Below are 25,285 nucleotides of genomic sequence, written 5' to 3' on the forward strand. Positions count from 1 at the left end.
GCTCAGTCAATAGTTTTCTTTCCTCCATTAATCCAGTCACATTATCCCCTTAACTCTTATCTTTACCCCTCACTTCAACTCAACAATCGTTTGGAAATCAAAACCTGTAGGAATTCAAACACATACTGCCACAACAGAGTTTGAAATTCAAAATTCACTTACTCTTGTTCACAGCGATGTTATTGAGTCAGTCGGCATTTTCCTTCCTTATTTCGCACACAATTTCCCCTTTAGCTCTGCTACTGTGGAACCACATGTAATTTTCTCCTATGTATCCTTTAAATTTCGAATTTTCTTTTCTCTAATGTTTCACGATCAATATTATCTCCCTTTTTTTCCTTAACGCACTCCCTTATCTCTCTGCCTTTCTCTCTATTCGTCGGTAACCTCTCTCTTTCCTAAGGTTTCCTCCTTTTCCTTTTTTTTCTTGTGTGTAAAAACAATTTTTTTTTATATAGTATATAAAATTCGATCGCAGTCGTTCATTATTGGTGAGATCTGGACCATTGACTTCTTATTCCCTTTTAAAATTTTCAAGTCTTTACTTTTTTTTTTTTCTTTGGATGTTACGAGAACAAATATAAAATAAATACAAATCCTCTTGCCCTCAACTTATATAAATTTTATATACCATTGAATAAATGTCAAATTACATCAGTCATTACGTATAGTATTTTTTGTCAATTCTTTGGGTGAATCGCCTTAGCATTTAATAGTTATAGTCAAAAGTAATATTTTAATAGTTACAAAGTTAATTAATTATAATAAACATGTTTGATCTTATATTTATATTTACGGTAATATTCTCTATATTCTATTTATTGTTTTTCTTTTTTTAGGTGACCGTTGCTTTCTATTCCAATTTGCCAAACAGCTATAATTGAATGAGATTTTTGTTCTCACAAATATTTATTTGTCTTATTTTGGTCACGAACTATTTTTGGGGCCACGTTAATTGATCCAACTTCTTGCTTGACTAAAAGAAGGCCCAATTAAATTAGACCCATAATTCAATATCTGCAATTGACACTTATTATTATTATTATATAAAAATATTAGTTCATCATCAAAACATAGTTGGTGAATCGAAGTTGGAAGGATCAATTCAAAATTAAATATTTTGAATGAAATTGAAGTGTAATATTCAAAATATAATTTTCAAACTTTATTGTCATATATATACTACATAAATAAAATAGTTAAAAATAAAACATTTTTCAAAATATTAGGTAGCTACAAAAATATTTATTTCGAGATCAAATTATGTAAAAATATAATTATTTTCACATGGAAACAAATTTTGTTTATTTATCTTTAAAATTATAACTTGTAAATAAATAAAAATGACTTATCTAAATATTTTATAATAATAATTTAAATTGAATAAACTCAACTAATAGAATTAAATAGTGTGGGTCCAGAAGCCGGCTCACAACCGTTGCAAACCAAGTTTAACGGCCACTAAAATTTCAAAGGTGAATCGGTAAGTTCATCAGGCGGCTAAAAACAAACGCGAGAAAAATCAAACGGTGCCTTGTCTGATTAACTCACTGTACGAGCCCTTTTGATTCGTGATTAACGAAGAGCGAAGGCTGATGATGGCCAGGTCGATGACATCAGCGTCGAGTAAGAGCCAATGGAAATCCAACACGTATCATGGGCCCACCATGTCTCTTCGTCTCTCACATCTACTACACCTTCACCGCATTGTAACATTTCTCTGTCTTCCCCCATCACCCTCCCCCCTCCAAATGACTCTCTCCGTCTGCGTTTGTACGTAAACGGAGACGGTAACTGTATGAGAACTTCGTTCGGTTCGACTCGTCCATGAAACGGCGGTGACTCGGGCGGATCAGCTTTATTGGCTGAGTCACTACCGAGTCTCTGTTTTGTTATTAATTATCTAATTTTCTATTTTTTCCCTCTTTATCCTTCTCTGAATTTGAGAATTAAAGACGGAAAATAAAAGTGGACAAAAAGGTGATGAGAGGGAGCTTGTTGATCCACCGTCGTGGTGTACAGAGGATCCGGCAACTCGCCATCTCGGCCATTGGATCGGTGAAGATCAAGATTCTGCTCTGCTGCTGCATCGCTTTCACTCTTCTCGCGCTCGCCACTCGTGCGGCGTCTTTTATGGGATGGGCCGATCACGCCGTGTCCCTCGATCGGTTCTCTAAACCGCGGTGCGTTGCAGTTCTTAGTTACGTTCACAAGCAAATCACGTATATATTGTTATCTGCTATGTTTTCTTTTTAAATGTCAATTAGTTGATAAATATTTAATTATTTGATGAATTTTATAGTTATTTAGATTCTTACGTAATGTTTTTGTCCTAATGGAGGAAAATTAGGAACTTAAAGCCTTACGGTAACATAATTTAGATCTCATTTTTAAAGGGAAGGAAATAAAGTTTTGGTACAGGAGGCGAAGTCTAATGTTGATTTAGTACGGAAACTTTCCGTTAGAGTCTGTATTAATTCTTGAACTAAAGGGAAATAATCCGTTTTAAATATTTTGTGTAGTAATTAATGCATTAGCGCTTGCTTAATTCAGAATCTAAACCACTAAGTGGACTATCCTTTTTCGTAGTTGTTTGTTAAAGGTAAATGAACTTCACTTTCTTAGCCTTTACTCTTTATTAAGGAGGTCTGCCATAGTTAAAAGTTGTGCTCATAAACACTTTATGATGTGAAAGAAAATTTTATTTTATAACAAGAAATTGAAAATTAGATAAATGTAGTTTTGGTGAACTATATATATATATGTAATTAAGTATAGCTTATTTGATCAAAGGATATGTTCTTTTTTTAAGGAGAAAGTGAATCCCTATTAGTAGTTTCTTTCAGTGGTCTTTGTACTTCTGTGCAGATGCTCATCTTCTAGGAGTTATTTATTAATTTCTTTTTAAGGAATTCTGTGGTGCATTATGTCCAACAAAATGGCGGTTTAGTCTATGAGTTCTGATTTTTATAGGGGAGAAGTTTAGTTTAGAAATCTTATTAATGAGGAAGGAAAGAAATTAGTCTAGGCACTTTGCTCCTCCAAACAGGTTGGTATAGTTAAAGAATTTTTGGGTTTTTATTGAATCTGATTATTATGGTTTTTCACTAGTGCTTGTCACTAATCATTTTCTGCCAAGGAAGAAATAAGGTCACTCCCTTTAGTTATGCATCTCAAGGGAGGTGAGCTAAATGTTAATACTAAAATGAGGAAAAAAAGAAATTAGTCTAGGCATTTTGTTCCTTTAAATGTGTCGGTATATTCAGAGAATTTCAGGATCCTACTATATTGAATCTGATTATTATTGTTTTACCACCGCTCGCCAATCATTTTCTGCCAAGGAAGAAATATGATCAGTCCCTATGGGCATGCATCTCAAGGAGGTGAGCTAAATATTAATACCTAAAACGAAATAAATTCCTTGTTCGAGAGGATAATTTAGCAATATCTACAAGCAAGTACTTGAGGTGATACCTTGATGGTCATAGGCTCCACAGTTTTTGAATATAAGCTAACCTGCCCTATGTTCTTAAAATGTTCGATACCTTCTCTTAACTCCCTCCAAACCCGCCACCCCAAAGAACAAAAAAAAAAAAGAAGTAAAATCTTAGGAATTGCCTTCCTTGGATAATTATTTTTGAATTATTGTTTCCTCTATGATAAGCATGACTTTTATGGAGCCAGATGGTGTCAGGAGCCTTAGACATAGACCTGACTATGAGTATGTTGTGTGTTTGCGTAGAGAGAAGAAAATAGGGTTGGCAGAGTGAAGAATAGAAGAGGAAAGAAATGAAAGAATAAGGAGAGGAAATTCATTGAAGGTTCAGAGGTTTCTCATTAGATTTTTGATGATTTTTCTGATATGCCCTACTACATAAGTACATCCATAGCTACTGAGATTTGTACAATAACTAAATAACCAAATTGCAACTCCAGATGGCCGAATGGAAATAACAAGAATGAAAATACTACTAGCTGTGCCAGAATACTTCTAGCCTGCCCTCCTGCTAATTCAGTTACTGATTTAAAGTTTGGTTCTCCTTGAGTAAACCAGTTACTGCTTGATGGTATTTTTCCTATTTTCTTTCAGCTAGCCACCTTGCGCTTTCTCTAAGTCAATCCTTACATATGGTTAGTTCTCGGTTGATATAGTAAATGTGTGGTTGTATGGTTGATGGATTTTTCTAATTTGTTCTTATCTTGATCAAGCATGGTTCAAATAGCAGTACTTTTAACAGCCATATTTTTTTCTTTCTTATTGTTGCATATTATTGATCCTTATATTACAGCATTTCGGTTGCATTTTCATGATGGATTGCACATCATATACAGGAAAGGATATACAATTTTGATGAACACATGGAAGAGATATGATCTCTTGAAGCAGTCCATTTCTCATTATTCATCATGTGGCAGACTCGAGTCTATACATATTGTTTGGAGTGAGCCTAACCCTCCATCAGATTCTCTTAAAGAGTTCCTCAACCATGCTGCACAGTTAAACTCCAGAGGTAGGCAGAAAATTGACTTGAGGTTCGATATCAATGAAGAAGACAGTTTGAACAACAGATTCAAAGAAATCAAGGATTTGAAGACAGATTCTGTTTTTTCCATTGATGATGATATTATATTTCCCTGCTCCACAGTGGAGTTAGCTTTTGATGTTTGGCAAAGTGCTCCAGATGCAATGGTTGGATTTGTTCCACGTATCCATTGGGTTGATAAATCGGTATGCTGTTAGCTCAATTTTGCTTATTTCTATTTCTGACATTGTATCATTCAGAGCTAATTTAGCACACCGTCACTGAAAACCTAGTGAAATGATTTTCATTTTGCTTCCCTTTGTATGGCTTCTCTATAATAAACTATCAGAAGGATCACATGCCAAATATGCTTATTGATCATTGACTACTTGCCTCATTATTTGCCTTTTGGTTCTCTATAATATGGTCAATGATGCATGTGTTTAGATTATTGAATTGGGACACAACTAGAAAAGAGTGCAATGAGTTTTTTAATATTCTCAAATTTCATAGACCACTATGAAGTGACTGCCTTTTATGAGCCCATGACATTTATGGCTCCTTAAAATTATATTGCTTCTTATAACTAGGGCAAATTACTAATTTAGTCTCTAAATTACGGGTTTTGTTTGACTCCAAGAACTTTTTTAATGAAATTGTTTACATAACAGAAAAAGTTCTTTCTGTCTTGTATGGTAGTAGAAAAAAATTATTTAGAAACACAATGTTTCTATTTAGAACTATGAATTGAGGAAATTCCAAAAAATGGTTAGTCCGTGCCTCTTTTCTTACTTGTATATGTTATTATCATCTATATGGTTTAAACGGAACAAACTATTTGTTATTGGTAAAGTTATGAAAGTTAATTCTTAACTTTTAGAGCTTCAAACTGCATAGACAAAAGTATAGGGAGAAAAAGGGAGAATTTATGTTATTTTCTGTCAAAATATTTACAATTGCACAAAAAGATCACGTATTGAAATAATTTTTTTTGAGTTTTAGGACTATTACAACAAAAGAACCTTTGGATTAGTTGTAGCATGATGAAGAGCACAGGAATTGAAATGACAATTTGCACTTGTAACACAAACAAACAAAAGAGTTAGTGATGCATTTAGCTGAGTTTGTGGATGTTATGTGAGGAAACCTGACTCTTAAAACACTTTGTTTTAATACTTGCATTCAGGCCATTTATGCATATTGCTTGATAATGCCTGTTAACATCACAATCTTATCTTATGCAGAAAGGCAATGGGGAACACTTCATCTATGGTGGATGGTGGTCTGTTTGGTGGACGGGGACATACAGCATGGTACTCTCCAAGGCTGCCTTCTTCCACAGGAAGTACCTGAGCCTTTACACAAATGAGATGCCAGCATCAATTAAGGAATATGTATCAAGAAACAGGTTTCTATCATCTTGACTGATTATTGCTCGCCATTTCTTATGTGTTTTTGACTGTCAAGCTGTTCACTAAAGTTTCAATGGGATTCACTAGGAACTGTGAAGATATTGCAATGTCTTTTCTTGTTGCAAATGCTACTGGTGCTCCCCCAATCTGGGTGAAAGGTAAGCAAAAGATCTCACAGAATTACATAACTGGGCACCATTTTGGTTCTATCACAATATTCATTGTGCTTTATTTCATCATCTAGCAGGAATTAAGGTAATAAACGGATGAGTAAAAAATGATACCTTATATTGCATTTTTATATTGTCTTTCACAAACCTGATTTCAGGAGTATAACTGTTACTGAACTATCTTGGTGATTTTTTTTACTGGGTTTTGAGGCCTTATATATGAGAGTAAGTTGTATTATGAATTATAATGATTCAAGATGTCATCCCCATAGGACATGAGAATAATGTTTCATGTAAGCACCTGAGCACCGCCAAGGCCTTAGAACCTTTTTATGGAAGAAGCATTTAGATATATGTGATACTCTTTTTACCAGGCAGCATACTTCGCCTGATATGGTCCAATGCAATCTATTCACAGATTTGATCACTGTTATGGATGCTCACGTGGCCTTGCATCATTCAACTTATGCACAGAAACCTAGGTTGCTTTGTTCGGATTATAGGTGGTTAATGTGCTGAATGCCTTGTGCTTGTCAGAAACTATGGTCTGGTTTTTTTGTCACCTAACTTAAAATTATATAATTCTATTCCAAATCTTGAACCTGACTTGGTGGCTTTTAAATCCATGACCATTTATCTGGGCTGATGTGTGATTGATTACCTCTCACTTTGTTCAAGATTGAAGGATAATTTTTGTACTTAACTGGATTTATGCCATTTATTACAGTTAGTAGATAGCATTCACCGTGAATTGCCACTATCTTTTGTACGTGTAAATGAGCATCATAATTTTCTTTTAAATAAAATTTCCTCTAATTCTTTTAGTCTATTTCAAAAGCATTCTGGGTGCTGTAATTGCAGGTAAAATATTTGAGATTGGATCAACTGGAATTAGTAGCTTGGGAGGTCATAATGAGAAAAGGACTCAGTGCGTTAACCGATTCGTTGACGAGTTTGGACGAATGCCCTTGGTGTCTACTTCTGTGAAGGCTGTTGATAGTCGAAGCGCTTGGTTTTGGTAATACTGTAGCTTCTCTACTACGTTTCAATAGCTAGACTTCCTGTATTTTTGTTAAATCAGTGGAGACATTCTGATTCTTTTTGGTTCTTGAGATCTGTATGATATGAGGACTTTTTTACATGGGAGTTAATTTTTGTCTGGAAAATCGAGATTATTTAGAGCATCTGTGTAGACTAATTTCTTGTACTTTTAGCATGTAAGCACCGAGGAAACGATATAATCTTTTCACACCCACGATTAGATCAAGATGACGACACTGTGCTCTGTGGTCTTGTTTCTTGGATAGAATTTTGTTATGTAATGGTAGATTAGCCAGATTATTTATTGACGACATCTCGTTTTAGTTGGCTAGAGGTATTATTGCTGCACTTGTTTGATTTGTAGTTAAAAGTTATTTATTTATGATGATGGAGTGACGGAAATATATGGTCCTCATCATGAAATCATGGAAAAGGGAAACATATAAGCTTAGAATTCATGAAATTTCACATTTTTTCCTGGAACTGTGCAGGGAGGAAAATAGTTCCTTGAAATTGTTTAGGATTTTATAACTCTTATCAGATCCAATGATGCAACAATTTCAAGTAGAATCGAGATTTTAAGTGGAATTAAGATTATTCATTTTAAATTTTATAAATTTTGACTTATTTGTTTCAATTTTATTTAAAAATTCAAGGTAACTCATTTTTTTTTTTTTTATAATTTTGTGAAGAATTTTCACCTCTAGATAATTGAAGTATATAAATTCTAAAAGGAATCCTAGAAACAGAATTATTTAGTTCCAAACGTAGACTCGAGTGAGTGAATGAATGTTGGATCTTAGATTCTTTCCCATGTGTTCATTCTAGGGTTGATATTAGCTTCTGTCCTCTGTGTTTATTTTACATCCGAAGGGGGGAAAAAAAGAGGGAGACTGATCCATCCGGCGAGGTAAATATTTCATAAAAAATTTTAAATTTCTTTGTAAGATTTATGTTTTCTTTAATTGAAAAATAACATAAATTCTATTAAAAATAATAAAAACTGACTTTAGATTATATTTCATGTGAAACTACAATAATACATTTAAAATTTTATGATTATCATCCCTACTTGAAATACTGTAGATTTGCAAATAAAATGCATTACAAATTTTAAATTATTTTAAATATAGCCTAGTTTAATTTATAAAATCATTTGTAATTTAAAAAATTTGGATTAAATTATGCCCAAGCATGGTTAAAGAGAGAGAAAATTAATAACAGTGTAATTATCAAGTAGATTAATTGATTGTCATTCAAGAGATACCTAACAGAGCATAAATATTTGATAATTTAATTAATAAGAGACCATTTATACTTAGAAAAATTAAAAAAAAAACAAGAAGATGATGAGAAATGAGTCAGTTTTTGCATTCAATACATAAACTAACCATATCACCCGTATACTTACATCTCCATGTGTTTACATGGCTTAGCACAACCACTACAAACTCATACAAAAAACCCAGAAAACTGTACAATTCCATGTGGATTTATAATGTTACTGGGACTCTAATGGGGCATTGCTCCATTTCTTTTTATGCTGCCTATCTCTATCTACTGCAAAATCAAGCAATTTGATTTATAGGTACAGGAGGGAAACAGGTTTCTTCCCCACCAGTGCTCCAAAGGAAATTTGCATATTTTGATGTATAATAAGGGTTCTTGGGTGCAGCCTCCATTGCTTGCTGGTATGTCTCTTCTGCATCCCACAGCTCATCCCTCACTCTCCATAAGAAGTCTGCGTATAGACTCAATGCTTCTGGGTCTGGTAGTTCCAACTGGATTGCTCGCTTGAAGCACTCCTCCGCCCTGAAACATAGATCGAATCAGGATAGATCTCGAAAGTGAAAAAAATGACCCAATTTTTGTTTCAATTGGGCGAATGTATGAGTATCTATTTTAATTTGATTTTTTCAAGTACTGTTAAACTTAGTTGTAACTTATTAAGGTGTCATATTAGCAGAAAAGGATAATAAAGCTGCATGAGTTCAACAAGACAAAGTGAAAATCTTTTACCTGTCATGGTCTTTAGCTACAAGATTGAGAAATTGTGCATAATTCAGTAGCAGAAGTGGATTATTAGGCTCCTTTGCCAAACCCATCTGATACATAAGGTCTGTTCTGAAGTATTCTTCATAATCATCCGGTTCCATCTGTACGGTGAATGGTGAAACAAACTGCTGCACTGTCTGATGATTGAGAATATCGTCTCTCGATTCAGATTGCAGCCTTGAAGCTTCCTCCACAACGGAGTTCCACAATGCTTTTTCCCCTTCCTCTAGGACATGCATAGGAGCCTGTAAAATCTGATTGGGGAATTGAATTGATGGCAATGGATTGTTTAGATGCGAATCTCCGTCTCTAGTTGCAATGTCAATTTCACCTAAACTTTCTCCCTCACTGTTATTGCCTGCGCTGGAGGATGAAAAAGCTGACTTCTCGGCTGAGGAGGGTTCAATATTTGGTTGGTTTTGATTCTTGATTTCCTTCAAAATCATCTTCTCCTCTGATATAGTTTTGTTAGAGATTGTGCTTGGTTGATTAGCTACAACCAAGGTCTGATTAGCCAAGGAATGGATTGTGAAATTAGCCAAGAGAATCATGACATGAACCATGAGAATAGGTGTTCTTGAGAACACTTGTTGAAATAACCAGACAAATGAAGCATTCATTTCTCTCTGCATCTTCTTCACAATCCCCTCCAAATCCGAAGAACAGGTGTCTTCTCTTATTTGTAAAGCATGGCTTTGAAGCTCTCTGATGATGAACACCATTGAAGAGAAAGCCTTTTTCGCCGAGCAGCAATTGAAATCCTTCACTGTAATGTTCTCGGAAAAACCCTCCTGATATTTCTGCTTCCTCCTGATCATCCTCAATGAAACAGGAATCTCAAGGCTGTTTGCCTTGCTTTCAATGATGACTTTGTCAATCTCATCGTCTTCAGGCCATTCAGGTGTGTACCACATACTAATCCCAAACGAACTTGGATCAAGGAAATCGAACCTTGGCGGGGAAAACTGGTTCAAGAACTTTTCATTAATATAAAATCTTTGTGACAAATCTTCAATACCCTTTGATGAATCTTCATTGGGGAACTCATTGAATCTCGCCTTGCAAACCACATTTCTCAGATTATGATGAAGACGATAACAACCTATAAACGTGCTTGATCTAAAGAAGCTGGATTTATGAATCAAACCATTAACAAAAACTTGATTGTTCTGTCTTGGACTTGGAAATAACAGAGAGGAAATTTCATAAACTGATCTTTGAGGACAAGAAAGGTAATGAGGAACCATGTGCTGTAAACTCTGCATATCATGTACTAGTCTGCATATTTTTGCAGAGGAATCAGTGAAACTAAGAAAAAACCTGAAAACCTTTTAAAGGAGAGAAGATGAACCAAACAGGTAAAGTGAGAAATTGAAGGAAAAAGTTGGTGAAATTATAGGTAAGAAAATCTCATGAAACCCATGAACACCAGTCCTACTTTCCATTAAATCTTAAAATAGGGAAATCTTAGAAAGGTCTAGAATTTACCACTTGCTTTCAATGCAGATCTTTATACATGGATAAAAGTATACTCCTACACGTATAATGTATAAGCAACCCCATCAAAGTCAAAATATCTTCATCTCTCTACATGTGAACTTCTGCTTCATCTTCACATCAACATACATAAATGTTCAAGAAAATAAAAAAGAAAAATATCCAATAAAAATATAAACACATATATTATGTAATGTACCCATCAAAAGTCAAAATATCTTCATCTCTCTACATGTGAGCTTTTGCTCCAACTTTCACATCACATATCTACATATATATCAATATAAACATATATTCAAGAAAATATCATATTATCAGGAATGAAGGAATAGAAAAATACCCCTTAAAAAGAATTCAGAAGGGTAAGATAAAACAACATTCATTGCTAGAAGAAAAAAGAGATTGAAAAAAGCCTACCAGAGCTTACACATATATATACATACATACATATATATATATATATAAGAAAGTATCATATTATCATGAATAAATGAATAGAAAAATACCCAAATAAACAAAATAAAAAGAGAAAAAATACCCAGTAAAAAGATTCAAAAGGGTTACATAAACCACATTATTAGAGAAAAAAAAGAGATTGAGAAAGGCTTACCAGAGCTTACACATGCAAAGAAGAACAATCTCGATTGTGCTATTAAAACATTCTTGTTTCTTTTTTATAGAACAGACAATCAATCCCTTTTATTTTCTAAAAATGATCTCTCTCCTGGTTTTTTAGAAAATTCCAAAACAAACAAAAAGATAAATTTAATTTTTATTTTTTAATGGGAAGCCTATTTTTAATTTTCTTTTTTTTTTTTTTTTTTTTTGAGTTTCTGAGTCTATTGGCCGTAGCCTTTCATGGTTTTGCGGGTTAGCTTAGGAGCAGAGACCGCGTCTGTCATCTCCCGACAGATATAGCCATAGTCTAAATTAGGACGCCACGTGGCGTTCGCAGAGATTGATACGGTGTGATCTCAATCGGCTTGGGTTGGTCGGTGCTGTAAGTTGTGTCACGGCGCACTTTCCCTGTCCACATAATAGAAGGCGCAATTGACGGGGTCTTTTGCTGCGAGACGCGGGAAGAACGAACTTTAAGAGGTTTGTCATGACACGTGGCGGGCTTAAAAAGGGCCCATTAGTGTAAGCCCATCAGAATTTTAGCAGTTTGATGGGCTAAGAAATATCAAAGGTTGTTAGAAATGGAATTAATTATTCAAAATCACTAAATTTAAATCGAAAGCCCACATGACTCTTAATGCTAAATAAATTAAAATTAAAAAATAAATAAATAAAAGATAATAACATAAGAATTTAATAATTTCATGATAAAAATGACCAAAAATTAAAATAAAAATATTAAGAAATTCAAACTGTAATTAAATCAAATCACGATGACTAAACTTATGATTCGTTGAATATTTGACTTTTTTTTTTTCTTTTTACAAATTACACCATTAAACCCTTACTGTTTATGATGAAATTTCTCTTGCTTTTTCTTTATTTATTTATTTATTTTAAAAAAAGAGTCGTCAACCTTGATAATCAACCGGAATAAAAACTGGTAGTGAATAAATTTTCTATCAAGAAAGAACTTTCTGGAAGAAAACTATGAGGATATACAGCTTGTCCGTTGAAGATAATACAAAACCAAGTCAGACCATCTAATCTAATACAGCCAATATAATAGATGTGTGTGTGTGTACCAGGTAAGTTGAATCTTTACACATGTATACAGGGTACGGATAATTTACAGGTGGAGTTTTGATTTTATTATCACAGGCATATTTAAATTTCAATTTGAATCAAATTGGATTTTTTTTTTTTTTTTTTTAAGAATTAAGGATCAAGTCGGTTTTAATAATTAATTCCTTCTCCCAACAAAATATACACTGTCTATTTATTCTCTAAAAAAAAATTATACATTGTTTCTCATATCTTGTATTTTATTATGTACGGATGGTGGCTAATTTTACGTAACGTAAAAATGATAGGTTATGGAAAAATATTGACGAGGAGTATGGAAAATTTGTCTTGTATTTTTTTCCAAATAAAATTTGATTTTATTTGCATTTTCAACGTTCGACTTTCTTTGTAGCTTCACTCTTCATGTAAAATACAAATTTTATTTTTTGTATCACCAGAGAAAAAGGGAATATATAGTTTCTTCCAATTCAAATATTTAGATTTTTTAACATAACACAAAATTATGAAACAAATTTGGGACTGGTGTAATTATTGATTCAGGGGCTTATAGTTTTAAATTTGCAGAAAGACCAGAGTTCGAAAATGAATTTTTGAACTCGATTTCTAATGTTTAAATTTCGTCCTTTTTTTTTTTTTTTTGTTTAAGCAGTCAACTTTTTTTTATGTATTCAAAATTTTAATTTCAAATTTGTGGATTTGATGAATTGAACACTTCAAATGCCAGCAGTCGCCGAATAATCCATGTTTAATTTAATTAATTTTAATTCAATAACACGCCAATTATATTTCAAAAATTTTACATCAATCTTTTCCTCCAATTGTACAGATAATTATAATTTTTTTTTAAAGTAAAAATCTTTAATAAAGAATAACAATAATAATAATTCCTTTGTTTTGTTTTTGTTTTCTTTTTTTTTTTTTCTAATTTTTCCCCATCTAAACTGTCTCTCCATCTTAATTCGAATGCGCTTATCAACCGACTCGGTGATTCCTCGGATTCCGCTTCTCCACCCCGGGTTCGTGACCCCAGTACTCACCGAGGAAGGTCTTGGCGGCGTCCAGGCTAGGGTAGTAAGTGGGCTCGAGGAAAATCTGACTCAGTGAGTCGCACGACTCCGAATTCACCAGGATTCTGCTTGCGTTGGCCTCCAAGCTCCCCATAACAACCGTCAAGACCTCCTTGTATGCGAAGAAGAACCTCTTCAAAGCCGCCTCTATAGCTTGCAACCCTTGAAGAAGATGGATCTTCTCCGGCTCCCTCTTCTCTCTATAGAGTTCCATGGCCGCCTCCTGAATTCTGGGCCCACCCGTGGGGTCCACCTCCACCCCCAAGACGAAAGGCACCTTGTGCTTCAGCTCCTTGGACAGTTTGGTAATTTCAACCAAACCTACCGATCTGAAACAAAACGCTTCGTTTTGAGATAGGGACTTTATCTGTAACTGATTCTTCAGCTTTAGGAAATCTTCAGGGTCCATCAACAGGTGGAGGTCTTCGATATCGGCGAGAAGCATCCAGATCCTCTCCAGCAGGTAGCAGTCGTTGGCGGCTTCTTTGAATTCCTTCTTCTCGATTCGCCTAACAATGCGTTCTAGTAGCTCCTTCGACGCCTGGATCCACGACTCCAGGATCTGGTGTGTGGTGTATAGCTTTTGGTTCTCGTGGTTCTTTACGTGGTCGTAAGGATTTCTTTTCAGGGCATGTAGTTCGTTAGGCCGGCAAACGGCGTCGTATTCCAGGCTCGGCTTGCCGGCAAGGTTCGGTTCCCCTAGCCCGAGGGTGTACGGACATCTCTTCATCTCGCACTCAATGGAGTACAAGATCTTCTGTGCTATGTCCTCGGATTTCCGCCACGTGGCAAGACGAGGAAGCAAGCTAGCCTCGCTGGTTCGGTTCACGAACGTCGTCTTCTCCGCGCCACCGCCAAGCTTCCAAACCTCTGCCGAGCTACCATCCCTCTCCAACACCCCGCTCGAAGAGCTTACATCGGCAATCGGAGCCGCACCGCCTCTTCCGGTAGCCACATCGTTCTCACAGATCTCCGCGACAAGCTCGATCTGTCTGGTGGCCAGCGACTCGAGTCGCCGCTTCCACTCTCTCCGGTTGACATATGGCAACGGATCCGACAACACAATCGACACGAACCTAAAAGTAATCTCTAAAGCCTGCAAAGCCGGCTTGACAATCGACTCGCTCTCCCACTCCGGAAATTCCTTCACCCTCCAAAGCTTCCTCAACTCCGGAAGGCGAAGATAATAATCGTAAGCGGAACAAGCCGGAGCGGAAGCGGAAGCGGGAGAAGCCATGGAGAGGCTAAACGACGTCGGAATAGATACGTGGAGCTTGTTAGAGAGCTTGGGAGACTTGTTTGGGATATCAGGAGAAACCATCTTCGCTTTCCAATCCAAATCCACCATGGCTGCTAGCTACTTTCTTGGTTTTTTTTTTTTTTTGTTATCGCTGAAACTGAAAATGGAAATGGAAATGGAAATGGATATTTAGATTTTCGTATTTTTAGGTTATGATTTTGTTGATTAGAGAGAGATGAGGGAAAGGGGTATATATAGGAGGAAAAGGCGTGTGGAAAGGGGACGAGGAATTTGAAAGTCGCAGCAGTGTTGAAAAATAAAAATAAAAAAATAAAATTAGTGTTGATAGAGTAGAGAGGCACATGGAGCTTATCCAATTGAAATAAAGAGAAGGAAAGTGCAGTGGTGGTTAGGCGTGTATGTGGAACGGTTCCAAAGTTGGACCCTGGTCGTTGTTTGTTTTTGGTTCAATTAAAGTCCGCGATGGAAGCGTATCTAGTGCCTTCGCTTGCTTTGAGGTCTTCGTTCATTCTCCACTCATCTAACGACACGTGTCGTTTAATTGCGTTCGTACCTCTTTCTTCTTTCATTGATTCTGTCTGTGTTATATAATTTTAATTTTATGTAAACTTTAATAACTTTTTCTTTTAACTATAATTACTTAGTTAATTAATTAATTATCATATTAGTCTCCAAATTTTAATATTTATTTTAATTTTATTGTAATATTTTTAACGTCAAAATTATTGTTATTTTTTAATTGAAAGCCTAGATTTATTGTGTTATGTTTGAATATTTTGAAAAAATAATTTTAATTAATTAATTAAGTTTATAAATTAATAAAATATTTTATTTTATCATTATTATTATTAATTTAGTAATTAAATTAATCATTATAAAGTATAAAAATATGATCTAATTATTTTAATCTTTTTCTGTCAATAAATTGAATTAAACAAAAAGATTATGAATTATATTGTAATGAATAAAGTATTAATAATCAATTTAAAACAAATGCCAACATTTATAAATTAATTTAATAAATTATCCTAACTATTTTTTAACTAAATATTTTGATTTTAGTATAATTGTAGAGTAGTTATGCTATGTACAATATTACTAAAGTAATAAAATATTTATATTACCTTGCTAATTATAATTTAGAGCATAAAAGGAAAAAAATAGAAAAAAAATATATATATATATAATATAACCTATATCCATATCAAATTAAAAAATTACTATATGAAATCAAGGGAATGTACCTATTAAATAAATTGAATCATCTCACCTTAACAAACTATCATGAAATTAAAAATAAAAAAAATAGTATTTAATTATTAAATTACTTTTTTAAAAAAATGTTACACTTATTTTATTTGCATTGCTTTAGGTGAGTAGATAAGACTAACGTGTATATATAATTAGAATTTTTTAAATAAATTTATACGTTTATTAATTATTTAATATACATGTATATCAATTATAGTACAATAAATAATAAATAAATTATATACAACCAATAATAAATTATGGCATAGTTTTAATTAAGTAGCTAATCAATTTGCAAAGTAAATGTTATCCTAAATATCCAATTACTAGTAAAAAATCCGTAAAGGTTGCAAATAACACAACTTGCAGCAGATCGTACCGCATAATGGAACTCTGCAGTTTGCATATTTTGTTCGTTTGCTCTGATTTCCACCTAGGATGCTTCCCTTGACGTGACAACTTATCCTCGTGGTCAAATTAAGAAATGCTTATCCGTTTTTTTTTTTAATTAAAATAAATAAAATAGTTATTTAAAAAAATTAATTATTAATTTTATTTTCAACAAAATTACGGGCTGTGCCATTGTCTGTTTAAGGGAATCAAGGAATTGCAAATTCTGTTCCATGCTTGTAGGGAAAACGACGCCGGCCTACTACGTTTCATTGAAGTTTTTGGTAACGGCAACTGTAGATTGCGACCATTAACATCAAGTAACAGACAATTTTAGCACAAACTAGAAGCTGCTGGAATGACTCAAATTAATCTTTTTATTTATTATTATAATAGATCAAATATATTTTGATATTCTTATTTTACAAATTTAACAATAACCCACAAACCACAAAATTTGCAATGATTTCTGTATAACAATTTCAAGTATTATTAAATTATAATTAACTTTTGTATCAGAATGTCTAATTTTTCATTATTCTATATGAAATTACCATTTAAAAAATTCATATGCTATCATTAATGTTATATAATATTTTATTGGAAAGATAATATTTTGAGTTCAAAATAATATTTTTAAGCATTAGTTGGTAAGTCGGTCCAAACTTCAAAAATTGTATAGTTTTAATATAAATAATTAACTTTTAAATAAATTGAAAAAAAAAATTGAATTTTATGCTGAAAACTTTGACGTTTAATTAATTACAAATTTTTAATAAAAATTAAACATTTATATTTATATTTATATTTATATTATTAATCCTACACGTTCGTACTAAAAATTGACTTAATGGTATTCCTCTCATTTAAAAAAAAAATGACTACACTATGACGTAATAAATGTAAATTATTTATCACAATATTTACGAAAAAATTATATAATAATTTATTTTTTAGAATTTTGTTGAAAATTTTTCAATTGTAGATAAGCATCTTCCCTTTCCATCTTGTCTGATTTCCGCAATTAATAATTTATCTATTTTCTTTTAAGACCAATTTTCAAAGGTGGCTAAAGGAGCTTCACTTGTTAGACTTTTTTTTTAAAAAGAAAAACCTCCGTGTAAGCCGCTTAAATTTGGGAAATCTGCACCGCCATTAATTGGCCCACGTGTCGCCAGTTGATTGCCCATCAGGCGCCCACTCCGGCGTAGTGCTCTCCAACTAGGCCGCTGGCCTCCTCCTCAAACCAACCAACCAACCAACCACGCGGCTCGGCACGTGATCTCACGCACCCTAACAAAACACGTGGCATGTCTTTCATTTGAACCACCTACTGTCATCTACCCCACCTGTCATCTTCCACGTGGCCCTATTAACCTCCCCTGGCGGTGCCAAGCGAGCTCCCGATATGCTGCCACGTGGAGAAACTTCAATCGAATGACGGTTTGATTGGCTTGCACGTTTGGCGAGTGGTTATGCGCCAGGGGATTCAATAATTTATATTTACATAATACATTTATGAGCCGCCGCAAAGCTGAATAAACGTCATCGTTTTAGTTTTTAGTTTAAATCGCCGCTTCGAGAAAGTTGTTATTTTACTTTTAATTTTTTTTTGACTTCGAAGGGAGTCAAATTGGGAGCTATCACAGGTTTCCTAGCAAGGAAGCATGTTTTATGGCAAACCACTGGACCCCACCATGTTTATATTGTTTACCGACGGAGGACCCACCCATTCCCTCAATTATCCATTTTTATTTATTTTTTTGCCACATTTATGAATTATCCGTTTTTTTTTTAAATAAATAAATAAATTCAGCTGTAGATAAGGAAGAATAAAGAATTTATTGTGGATGGATGCCTTACTGGGTGCGCAAGGATAGAATGTTTCAGAGCAATATATACGAATTTTATCTTATTGAAATAATATTTTATTATTTGATTTTACATCTATTTATTTTTTAAATTTAGGTGTTAATAAGCATTTGACGTTTTTATAACATAAATTATAAATCGTGAAAGTTTCTAAAATTTATAATTAATTACGATAAAATGCAATACTATTCTTTTTGTTTTAAATAAATATTTGATTTATTTTAATAAATTAATTACATTTATTAATTAAAACTATTGTTAAAATATAAAAAAAAATTAATATTGACCCCGTGAATTATTCTAAAAGATTAAAAATAAAAAATACCATATAAGATAAAATAAATATTGACTATAATAAATAATTTTTTTAAGTGATTAGTGGAATATAGTTTGTAAACCTAACACAATAAAGGACTAATAAATTACCGACATTGTAGCACACTAAATTAATTTTTTTTTAGATATAATCAAATATCTTGTTTATCATTTGCTTTGGATTTCATTCATATTTAATTAATTTTTTTTATTGTCATTAACTAAATATCATTTAATCATCATAATTATTACTGATAGATCATTAAATTTTATTTTAAAATTATAAATTCAATATTATTGAAAATATAAATTTTATTATTTTATAAATATATTATTATGAATCATTAGTAACTGATCTATAATGATTGATTCATTAAGGTTAATAACTTAATCCGTTAGTATGTTGATAAAATCATACAAAATTTATGATAAATTAAAATATTAAAAAGATAATAAAAATAATCTTTTTTTAACTTTACTTTAATTTTAAGGTAGACTATAGTTTTATACTATATAATTTGACCTTGTTATGATTCATCATTACACTTATTATGATAATGTAAGATATGTACATTATTTTACTTGAGATTATTAATTAAGGTTCATTTGGAATAATGTTGCACTTTCCTTTTTGTGTTTTTAAAGTATTTTTATAATTAAAATATGTTCTTTACAAAAGACAAAGTTAAAATATTATGTAGTGAATAATTATTTTAATAATAATTTTATTTTTAATAAAAATTTATAATTATAATTTCAAAAATAATTTTCATCAAATTTATATTTTCTATTTTCCTAAACTGGTGAAAATATTATGTAGATATTTTTAGTAAATACCAAATAATTTTTTTATTCTTAGTGAATAACTATTTTAATAAAATTATTAAAACTCACAGCAAAAATTATAGTTGCAACAAATGCCTCTTGTATTTTTAATTTTATCATTTTATTTATGTTTATAAATATAGAAACGTGTTAATATATTTTTTTAAAAAATTAATAATTTCATATAAAATGATAAAAAAAAATACTCAAATGTAATAAAAATACATCACATCATTTAAATTATAATAAAGTAAAAATAATTATACATGCAAAATTAATTTTTAACATAAAATATAATTTTTTACATAAAAAAAGTTATTCAACCGTTTGTCGTGAATTTATAATTTTTTAATAATAAGATAGTAAACTTGATTACTTAACATAGTTTAATATAAAAACAAGATGTAAAAAATAAATTTTCTTTTAATTAAAGTATAGATATTATTGCTAAATGAAATAATTTCGTAGCAAAGAGAAATTGTTTTGAGACAATCAATTACTTACCTACATACCTGATTATTTACTATCGTTTGTTGTATTTATATTTATTTTATAATAAAAAATTAACCCTTACGTCAAGTAAAATATTTAAATTATGTATATATTCATGTCGTTATCATATAATAATCAATAATAAAATCAATTATATTCACTAGGGCCTTTTTAATAATGTTTTAATCTTTAATTAAATAACATCATAATTAACAATTATTGTAATAGTCTAGTGAAATAGTAGATGAGTGTGTTCAAAATTTACCCGGAAGAATTTTGCACATTTTATTCACGTGGTACTTTTTTTATTTTTAATATATATTTATATATATTAATTTTGCTTATATTTTAATCAATTTTTTGTTTTTGTTTTTCACTTTGTTAATATTTATATTATTTTTAATATAATTCTTCTAAAATTATAATCCCTACGTAATGTAAACTTAAAATTTAATTATTTATTCATAATGACTAATTTACCTTTTTCAATAATATTTCTACATGAGGTGTTCGTTACTGTTATACTTGAGTTATACGTATGTGTATATATATATATATATATATATATTTCTTACTCATGGTATGTTTTAAAGAGAATCTGAATTAATAAAAGACAAAAAGATAATTTTAAATCCATGCTTAGACCGACCAACCAAGTATTATAATGAATTGATAATTTGATATTCAAGTAATCTTAATGAGAAAGCTTAAAAGTTAAATTACTGAAAGCATTAGTCTAATTATATCACCAAACATGCGTGGGTTATTACTATTTTACTTCTCAACCTTACCATTTACCTTCTTGCATAATAATCTTATTAAATTATCATATTATCTTTATATAATTGATATCGAAATGTAATTATTTCAAATACTGTTTATTAAAATCCAATTAAAAAAACATGCATGCATAGTCATAAGTATTAATTACTCAAACCTTTTATTATATATATATAGCTTGAAGTTTGGAGTTCAATTTTTTGTAATTTCGTGAAATTATATATATATATATATATTTTATTGTGCATCAATATAAAATTATATTACGTACTAATATAGTTTAATAGTTTGAACCGATAGATAAATAAAATGATTCAAATTTTATAGATAAATTACAAACTTTCGTAAACTTTACGCAAATTTCAAGTTAATCTTTGCTATTCACTTTAATATAATAAAGCTAAATTTAATTAAATATTTAAATAAATTATTTTTTTGTTCAAAGGTACAAGATTTATAGAACTTAATTCAAGAAAAAAAATATATTTTTTAATTGTCTGTAATATTTATTGTAATGAAACGTTGAAGGTTAAGTGTTGAAGGTTCGGCGTGACGGCTTCTTTCGTTGTGGATAGACATAACATCCAATTGAATCATATAATATGTTTCTTAATCAATTTTAGTCAATTAGCTTTAAATTTTCTTTAAAAACAAAACGTATTTTAATTAATTAATTAATTGGGTTGGATAGTTTATTTTATCATTTAAATACGATGACTTTATTATAAATTTTAATCAAATTAAAAAATATGAAAACAAAATTTAAAATGGACAATTTCATTTACCGAGTCTTCTAACTCATTTCTATTTTTGGAGCACATAATAATTTTTTAGAGCAAAATTTTAAAAATATTTATTTAAAGATGATTTATTGGTCATGAATAAAATTGCAAAAAAAAATTAAATTTTTATATGAAAGAAATTATTTTTCAATTTTATGTAATTTTCTTAACACATATATAAAGTGTAGGATTGAAACTCAAGACATCAATTTTTTATATAAAAAATTTATAATTTTCCAATCCAATAGCGGTAGTATGAGTTTTATATCATACTATACTAACATTTTTTTAGCGATCTATAGTTGTAAACATAACTATATTATAAAATTTTTGTAACGCCCCGTTTTTTTTTTCTTTTTCGGCGGTGTTGTCTCAAATAAATTAGTATACAGAACATTCGTATCTCATTTTAAATCGATTACACAACTAAAAGAAAGTATTGCAACAAATTACTCTGTTTTTATAGAAACTCTCAACCGCAAGCATATCAACATAGTAGCTTATGAATTACATAACCATTGTTTTTACATATGGTTTACACTCTTACCAAACACATAACTATCTCGTCCTACCAGTAGTAAATCATGCTCCATCTCCTCTATATGCTAGGTTCGAAAACCTGCAACTCCGATCCCGTCTCCAGTTCTACTTCATCTGTAAGTAATAGAGAATGAGTACATATAACTCAGTATGGTAAATTTAAATTTCAAATATAGTATGAAAACTCAATCACAAACCTATTGTCCTATGTTTCCTTTCACGTTGCCTTAATCATGCTTCCTTCCTACCCCCAACCCTAATACTACTCATCTACCTCTATTGTACTACCACGTCCAGGTGTGGTCACCCCTTGATACCCTCCCCTCGGCCCTGACCTAACCACTCACCCACACTGTAATCCCCATCCGTCACTAGTATCGGCGACCGCTCTTTACTTTTCCACCGCTCTACCCCTAACTAGCCACTCACACACACAACATTACTGTTTTCTTTCGTCACCAACATTGGAGACTCCACTCGACACTAATATGACAACTCGCAGGCATCACCACTATCGGCGATCGACTTACCATTTCTAAGTGACGACAACCAATATCGACGTCCCTTCCCCCTAACCAACGCTACTGTCACTACACCCCGTCCATAATCCATATACCCCACTTACACGCATACTTAACCCACACACCTATCATTCCAACTTCAGTTATTAACAAACAATCAACCTTACAATGCAGTTCTCCAATCTATAAGCATATTTAAATAATAGACCCTAATACGCACCCACACAAACACACAAAACACACCTACACAAACACATATACACACAAAACACACCTATACAAACACACATACACACCAAACGCACCTACACAAACACATATCCATACCAAATACTCACACACGTAACCCCTACATGCACATGCTCACTGCTCCCTAACTTTCATCCCAATCCCCTTTTTCCTTCCACTCACCTCACCCTGCATTTCATCTATCACTGTTACTCCTTCTAACCATTCTACTCTCTGTCCCTCTCAGTTCTTCTCTTTATGTCCCTCGGCTCCCTACACCCTTCTCTCTATCATCATCAACCTCTCACAGCACACCGCCTCTCCTCCCACGGATTCTCTTACACCTATTTACTCACCGTCCCAAATCCTCTAACCATAACCGAAACCTTATCTTCCCTCTCTCGTTTCTCACTTCCTCTGTTTCTTTTTCTTTCCTTCCTCTCACTATAACCGAAACCTTGCCTTCACTCTTCCATTTCTCATTTCCTCTACTTCTTGTTCTAGTTCATCACTCTGTCTCGACGACACCTCTCCGTAACTATCGGTCTCTTCCCTCGTGACTTCCTCCATCTCCCTTCACTCACAACATCAACCGACTGTTCCACCACCTGCAATCTCCCTCCCCTTTCTGATTTCATCAATCACTAGTTCCAAATTTCCATTTCCTTTACTGTTTATATCTTCCTTCAGTATTTACAGAAATAAATTCAAATTTCATCATTCTATATTCAATATTTAAGTCACCATACCTCCGGTCTCCATTTTTCCGCACTTCCGTAGCTTGCACAGTCGCTTTCCTCCTTCTTCAGCTCACTCTTCTCGTTTCTTCCCTTTCCGACTTCCTCTCTCTTTGAATCTTCCATCACCAACTTCCTTCTTCCCTTTCCCGTTCTCCCTTTTTCTTTCCTCTATTTTTCTTTCTTTTTTTTTCCTTTTCCTTTTCCTTCTTTTTTTTCTTCTTTTCCTTCCCTTTTTATACTCCACCTACCACACATCCTGGCCGTCTATCCCCTCTCCCCATCTGTACGGATCCTAGTCGTCCATTTCTTTTCCACTAATATAATCTATACTCTCCATTTCACTATTCCCTCTCTCCTTTATTTTATTCATTTATTTGTTTCTTTATATATATATATATATATATATATATATACATATATCTCTCTCTTTCTCAGTTATTACAATTTTGATAACCAATTTCACAATGATATTATGAACTAACTTTAATGATGCAATAAAAATTCAATAAGATATCATATATACGAAGGAAATATTGTGAAATTTATTAAGAAATACTAATAACATATAATTACAAAGGGATAGGAAAGACAAATATCAAATTCATGAAAGTAAAACTTTTAAGAAGAAAGAATTAATTAATTTGAGGGTTGATTTACAAGTGGCTGATAAGTAATTATTCCAGATTATGAGATTAAAAAATTTAGAAGAAGAAATTGGTTGTTTCCATGGTAAATAATTAGTACATATACTTTGTATGAGAATTTAATTTTGAATTATATATGTACCACGTCAAATAATTAATATAGAAAAATAATTTCTACTATATGAATCGTCTATTTTTTTCCTTATTATTAATTTATTAAAAGCCATAAACATTATAAAAATAAATAAATATAAAATAAATACAATATGTTCAACATACTAGTTAGGGGTCTCTATATTATCCACTAGTGGGGCGATCACGAGGGTTGAATCATTACAGATTTTTAGATTTTTGTTGAGTTATAGTTTCTTCAAAGTGGTTGCAAGGAGTATAGCCTTAGAATTTACGATGAGAGAATTTGCAAAATCAACAAACTTTCCCTAAGCAACAAAATTGTTATTAGCTGCATCGTGCAAGACAACAATTATAAAGACACCTTGGCTTATAACCAGAGAATCATAAATAAATTTAAACCCTATAATTAGATTTAGCTGTAGATTAATGGATTTAGGGATGATACACATAATAGCTTTCGATATATGAGAAAACAATTAGTTAAGAATAAAAAAATGCAAGCACTAGAATGAGCAATTAGATTCCCATATTTCCATTTGTTCCCACAATAGGTATAGTAAATCCACCATGATTGAGGCATTAAGGAAAATGTGTTTCCATATTCGACCTTGTTTCATGTTTTATTTTTTGCTACTTAAGCCAACTTGAGCAAATCTTTAATAACACTCTTAAGAGTATAGTTGATAACTATCCCCGAACTTGATGTTAGCAATATGGTTTTAATTAGATGATAGTCCAAGAATAAGTACTCAATTGAATCATCTTTTATGTCATAAGGAAAGTAAGGGTTAGGGTTGAGGCTAATGCAGTGAGACTAATTATGAGACATTCTAGTGAAACTCTTGTGGAAGATTCTACACCAGAGTATTTTGTGCCTTTCAAAAATATAAACTCTCAACATATCCTTTCATTTTCAGAAAGGAATATTATTTAGGGTTAGGGTTCGATAGTATCAAAGATGTATTATGCTCACTTTTCTTTTTGTTTTTAGATACGTGCAATCTCGCTATGATCTTAACTTTAACATGCATTTTATATTG

The 25,285-nt window shown here is 32.0% G+C and overlaps 3 protein-coding genes and 1 long non-coding RNA gene across 11 annotated transcripts; 1 reads left to right on the plus strand and 3 right to left on the minus strand.

Annotated features, from left to right (window-relative positions):
• Positions 1–1,707: 1,707 nt before the first annotated feature.
• EPC1 (Nucleotide-diphospho-sugar transferases superfamily protein) lies at positions 1,708–7,454 on the plus strand. 2 transcript variants are annotated; one of them, XM_022048526.2, is made up of 6 exons: positions 1,708–2,183; positions 4,333–4,729; positions 5,768–5,931; positions 6,023–6,093; positions 6,833–6,871; positions 6,967–7,026. In XM_022048526.2, the coding sequence occupies exons 1-5, from the start codon at positions 1,984–1,986 to the stop codon at positions 6,841–6,843; spliced, it is 843 nt and encodes a 280-aa protein (XP_021904218.1). In that variant the 5' UTR covers positions 1,708–1,983; the 3' UTR covers positions 6,844–6,871; positions 6,967–7,026. The 2 variants fall into 2 exon arrangements, with proteins under 2 accessions (XP_021904218.1, XP_021904217.1); XM_022048525.2 differs by lacking the exon at positions 6,833–6,871 and having other exon boundaries at positions 1,709–2,183; positions 6,967–7,454.
• A 1,039-nt stretch (positions 7,455–8,493) lies between these two features.
• On the minus strand, positions 8,494–11,467 carry LOC110819290 (uncharacterized). Of its 7 annotated transcripts, none has more exons than XM_088212837.1 (5): positions 11,309–11,467; positions 10,898–10,965; positions 10,690–10,802; positions 9,166–10,479; positions 8,494–8,958 (listed from the first exon to the last, which is right to left on the minus strand). In XM_088212837.1, the coding sequence occupies exons 4-5, from the start codon at positions 10,464–10,466 to the stop codon at positions 8,715–8,717; spliced, it is 1,545 nt and encodes a 514-aa protein (XP_088068963.1). In that variant the 5' UTR covers positions 10,467–10,479; positions 10,690–10,802; positions 10,898–10,965; positions 11,309–11,467; the 3' UTR covers positions 8,494–8,714. The 7 variants fall into 7 exon arrangements, with proteins under 7 accessions (XP_088068963.1, XP_088068959.1, XP_088068960.1 ...); XM_088212833.1 differs by having other exon boundaries at positions 10,690–10,811; XM_088212834.1 differs by lacking the exon at positions 11,309–11,467 and adding an exon at positions 11,116–11,129 and having other exon boundaries at positions 10,690–10,811.
• A 1,664-nt stretch (positions 11,468–13,131) lies between these two features.
• On the minus strand, positions 13,132–14,943 carry HSPRO2 (Hs1pro-1_N and Hs1pro-1_C domain-containing protein). The gene has a single exon (XM_022048386.2). It carries the CDS (start codon positions 14,815–14,817, stop codon positions 13,375–13,377), a length of 1,443 nt encoding a protein of 480 aa, XP_021904078.1. The 5' UTR covers positions 14,818–14,943; the 3' UTR covers positions 13,132–13,374.
• Positions 14,944–21,876: 6,933 nt separating this feature from the next.
• Positions 21,877–23,796, minus strand: LOC148268683 (uncharacterized). Its single transcript, XR_015816706.1, has 2 exons — positions 23,476–23,796; positions 21,877–22,091 (listed from the first exon to the last, which is right to left on the minus strand). It is a non-coding gene; the product is annotated as an uncharacterized LOC148268683 (long non-coding RNA).
• Positions 23,797–25,285: the final 1,489 nt, after the last annotated feature.

The sequence above is a fragment of the Carica papaya genome, chromosome 2 (assembly GCF_054855325.1).
Source record: "Carica papaya isolate Zhongbai chromosome 2, ASM5485532v1, whole genome shotgun sequence".
Classification (NCBI taxonomy): domain Eukaryota; kingdom Viridiplantae; phylum Streptophyta; class Magnoliopsida; order Brassicales; family Caricaceae; genus Carica; species Carica papaya.

Coding starts and splice junctions, on each gene's coding strand:
- EPC1 (XM_022048525.2), top strand. CDS start 1,984: ATGAGAGGGAGCTTGTTGATCCACCGTCGTGGTGTACAGAGGATCCGG. Junction 5,932..6,022: donor GAATATGTATCAAGAAACAG/GTTTCTATCATC, acceptor GGGATTCACTAG/GAACTGTGAAGATATTGCAA. Junction 6,094..6,966: donor TCCCCCAATCTGGGTGAAAG/GTAAGCAAAAGA, acceptor CTGTAATTGCAG/GTAAAATATTTGAGATTGGA.
- HSPRO2 (XM_022048386.2), bottom strand. CDS start 14,817: ATGGTGGATTTGGATTGGAAAGCGAAGATGGTTTCTCCTGATATCCCA.
- LOC110819290 (XM_022048422.2), bottom strand. CDS start 10,466: ATGCAGAGTTTACAGCACATGGTTCCTCATTACCTTTCTTGTCCTCAA. Junction 8,959..9,165: donor GTAGCTAAAGACCATGACAG/GTAAAAGATTTT, acceptor TCTATGTTTCAG/GGCGGAGGAGTGCTTCAAGC.